The 4,119-nt window shown below is 30.0% G+C and overlaps 1 protein-coding gene across 1 annotated transcript in view; it reads left to right on the top strand.

The window, feature by feature from the left end:
- LOC106472118 (FH1/FH2 domain-containing protein 3-like) overlaps positions 1–4,119 on the top strand; it is a 65,782-nt gene that overhangs the window by 14,892 nt on the left and 46,771 nt on the right. Inside the window, exons 6-7 of the mRNA XM_013932745.2 lie at positions 2,231–2,374; positions 3,081–3,148. Coding sequence (XP_013788199.1) covers positions 2,231–2,374; positions 3,081–3,148 — 212 coding nt within the window. The remainder of the gene's footprint in view (positions 1–2,230; positions 2,375–3,080; positions 3,149–4,119) is intronic.

The following is a 4,119-nucleotide window of genomic DNA, read 5'->3' on the forward strand; positions in this document are numbered from 1 at the left end:
GTTTGGTTATCATTGGCTAATGTTATATTTATGTTTGGTTATCATTGGCTAATGTTATATTTATGTTTGGTTATCATTGGCTAATGTTATATTTATGTTTGGTTATCATTGGCTAATATTGTATTTATGTTTGGTTATCACTGGCTATCATTGTATTTATGTTTTGTTATCATTGGCTAACATTGTATTTATGTTTGGTTATCACTGGCTAATATGATATTTGTGTTTGATTATTATTGGCAAACTTGGTACTTGTATTTGTTTATCATGATGTGGTCAACAACATATTAACTGATAATAATTCCTTTCTTTCGTACGGCTTGTTAAACCTGTTTATTATTTTCCACAAATGCATATAAAATTATAAATTATAATCACTTGTTTGTGTGGTTAACAAATGTACACTATAAACTGATGAAACCAATATCTTGAGTAAAACAATTAGTTGTAGATATTTTTAAGATTCTAAGAAAGCAAATTTAATTGGAAACTAACTATTTGGTTTTAATTTTATAACTAAAGTATTGAGTTAATTCATTACAATGCCACTTTCTAAATAACTCTTTTGTATCTTTTTCATTGCTTTAATTTTTTGTTACTTATCACAGCTATTATTTGGCTTTAAAATGAGTTTGTTTTGTATAAATGTGCAAATTTTGAATATTTTATGTGTTTTACGTTGAAGGTTTAATAGACAAATGTGTTCACTGTAATTTGAATTTTGTTATTAATGCTCATAAAAAATATTAGTCATTACTTTTAAAAAAGAAAGCAGTTAAAAACTTCAGTAATATGATAATGGTAAGTGTTTTCCTTGTTTTAGCTTTTCATCATCATCTTACTGATTCTAACTTTTATTTTCATTCAGTAAATCACTAAAAATTGATGTTTAGGGAAGACCACAACACGTTCAGGCATTTGTATGTGTCTTGTCTAGTATTTAAAAGTAATTTATTGGATAAATAATTTATGTGAAAATTTTCAGTTGTTGTAAGTTATTTAAAATGTCTGTGTTACGTGCATAAATTTGTAAATGTTTCATGATGCCCCAATTATGGGGCAGCTTGATGGAGATAGGTGTCACAGTGACTCCTAGTTTCTTTCAAATCTGGTATTAAGTATTGTGGCTTGTAAGTACACAAGATGAATGCAACTGTAGATCCAAAAATGTATCAAAGTCAGTATTACTAGTACAGGTAAGTTATCATCATGACAGTTGTATATATTTGGGTCAACTAGCAAATTTATAATCGTGGCAACTGTCAGGTTTTGTTGGTTTTGGCAGACAAAACAATATAATATTTACAAAGTGGAGAAGTATCTTTCACCTGTGGATGGACAAACTTTCCAAGCATCTTATTGGATTGGCTATGTGGAATGTGACCGTGTATGTCTATCTATCATCTTTAGAATCATATTTCAAGACCACCCCCACCCCCCTAGCAGAGTTCATTTGTATCAACTTAATGAGCATTTAGTCATCTGCTTCAGGTTGTTTATCTGGATCAGTCTTCTTCCTTCGTCAGGTTATCAAAGTTGGAGTCTTCATCACTCTTGTGTTGCTTTGTGGACTCTTCCTCATGTGGCTAGTTTTACATAACATATTGATGTAGTAAAATAATAATGGATCATTGTGTCCTGCAAACACAGTCTCGGTACGTGCCCATATTAGCTACTCTGATCTACTAAAATCCTGTGCTTCTTTTAAAGCAAGCAAGCAGTGGTGGAAAAATCCTCATAAGTAATGGGTATAAGCCTGCTTTATAATAATATCTAATTACAGGCTTACTCTAGGAATTATATATATTATGTGTGTATGAATAGTATTATAAACAGTTTCAAAAACATAAATATTTTGTTCCAAAGTGGCACGATCCACCTCGCACATAACTTTGAAAATTTTGGTTCTGTTCTTTATCATGAGTATTCCCTGATGTTGATGTAGAGATGTTCAATATTCAGGTATGGGAAGTGTTTTAAAGTGTCCTGGTCTCGTCTAATTGGTTTAGACACAAACAATATACATATAGTAGATGATAAATATTTTATTCTCCTTCTTGGAACTATTTATAGTTTTGTGTTATTAAATGTTTGAAATTACTTAATTGCTAAGTTAAATACAATGTTTTTTAAGTTAGAGATATGTACTTTAGTTTGTTTGTATGAAAAAGTTCTTTGTAAAGGTAAGTTAATCAGTCATTTATACTTTGAATTTTTGTGTTAAATACAGACTTTGAATGGAATACCAGATCAAGACACATATTACGATGTTGTGGATTCACTTGAAGAACAAGGAATGGAAAGAATCATACAATATTACATGTCTAAACAAGGGACTGATTTAGACCTGCTCCAGCAGTTCCAAATATATGAGGTAAGCTGGTTTCAAATACTGAAAATATAAAAAAAGATGATGCATATTGCTTTTCTGACAGATCTGGCCTGGCCTAGTAGTTAACATGTTGGACTATGAATCTGAGGGTACTATTGCCACAAAATCATGCTTCACACTGTGGAGTTGTGAGTATATATATAAAAGAGTAATGGTCAAATTTCACTATTCATCTAGAAGAGCCTAAGAGTTGGTGGTTGATGACTAGCTACCTTCCCTTTAGTCTTTCACCTCAAAATTAGGAATGACTAATGTGGATAGCCCTTATGTAGCTTTACATTAAAAACCAAAGCAAACAAACAAACATTGCTTAACTTATGGAATTATACGTATTACATACACATGTGCTAAACAAAACAAGTTTTAAAAGTTCATTTCTGAAGAAAAAACATAGAACCAAATTTTTACTTAAGAAGTTGAGGAATTTTAGTGTGGTGTAGTCATTGTAAACTCTACATTTTGATATTTTGAATCGCAATTAAGGATATTTTTTATACAGTATAATAACTTTTAATAGTATTTAAGGTCATTCAAGTAAGTTGATAGATGCTTGAAATATGTTACAAATTCCAATACTGCAAGAGCCTAAGTTTATGGAGGACAAAATACAATATTGAAAAAGCTATTTCTTACAATGTAATTTTTCACTTGGTTTATGTCTTGTAAGTTGATTATTTGTTTCACTTAGGCTGTTTTAAAACATGAAGATGGAGAGTGTGACACTAAAGCTTTACCTGTTGATTATCAGTTACTCAGGTAAGTAATGAAATAGTAAAGTTTTTATAAGAAACTTGTATGTTATGGGAGGAAGACACCTCTCTCTGAATTTGTAACAAAGATGTGCATATTAACCCTATACCAACATGATTTTGTAAACTGTTCAATTAATTCAGATAATTTTGTTCATCTTAAAATCATAGATAAAAATGTTTTCAGCAATTCTTTTTATGTACAATAGAAATGAACAAAATTTCCAACAACACCAAAAACTAAGTTTTGGTAAGAACTGAACTTAATTTGTGGAGCATTTTAAAACACCCTTATGCTGTTTTCTGAATGAAATGGTTCTCACAAAGTTAGTCTTCTAAGCTAAAGTAACTATCAAAGAAAATAATTGTATCTCAATTGGATTTCATAATCTTGTTTAATAAGGCAATTATATAGCAGCTATGTTTGATGATTGTATATTGCACTTACAATAACATAGCTAGAGCAAAGATAAGACATGTTTTGACTGTAATATAGAACATTTCAGCTATATCGGTTGAATCACAACTAATAATGATTGCATTTAAAAGTTTCGTGTCAGTGTTATTTTTTACCTTCCTTTTGGGCAGGAGAACTCATCACTTTTGTCTTCTGTCTTCATTTACAATCAGAAGTATTTAAAAGAGTGAAAAAAAATCAATCGGGTTATGAACATGCAAATATAAAGTAAATTTGTGGAGCTTAGATATGGCAATATATTTATTTTATTGATTACACATAACATTTTACTCTTGCTGGAACAGTGTAAGATAAAAAGAGGCTTAGCATAATAACTCCACACTTGGTGATTGTTGAGCTATGGAGAATGCTGCATGAGCATTCTGAACTGCCATTTTTTAAGCTCTTCGGTGAAGAAAGAGACTATTTTTAATATGTACATATATAAATGTGTATCTGTGTATGTATATATATATATATATATATATATATATATATATGTTGTGTGTATATAATTAGTA

This window comes from Limulus polyphemus, unplaced genomic scaffold (assembly GCF_000517525.1).
Source record: "Limulus polyphemus unplaced genomic scaffold, Limulus_polyphemus-2.1.2 Scaffold5097, whole genome shotgun sequence".
NCBI lineage: Eukaryota > Metazoa > Arthropoda > Merostomata > Xiphosura > Limulidae > Limulus > Limulus polyphemus.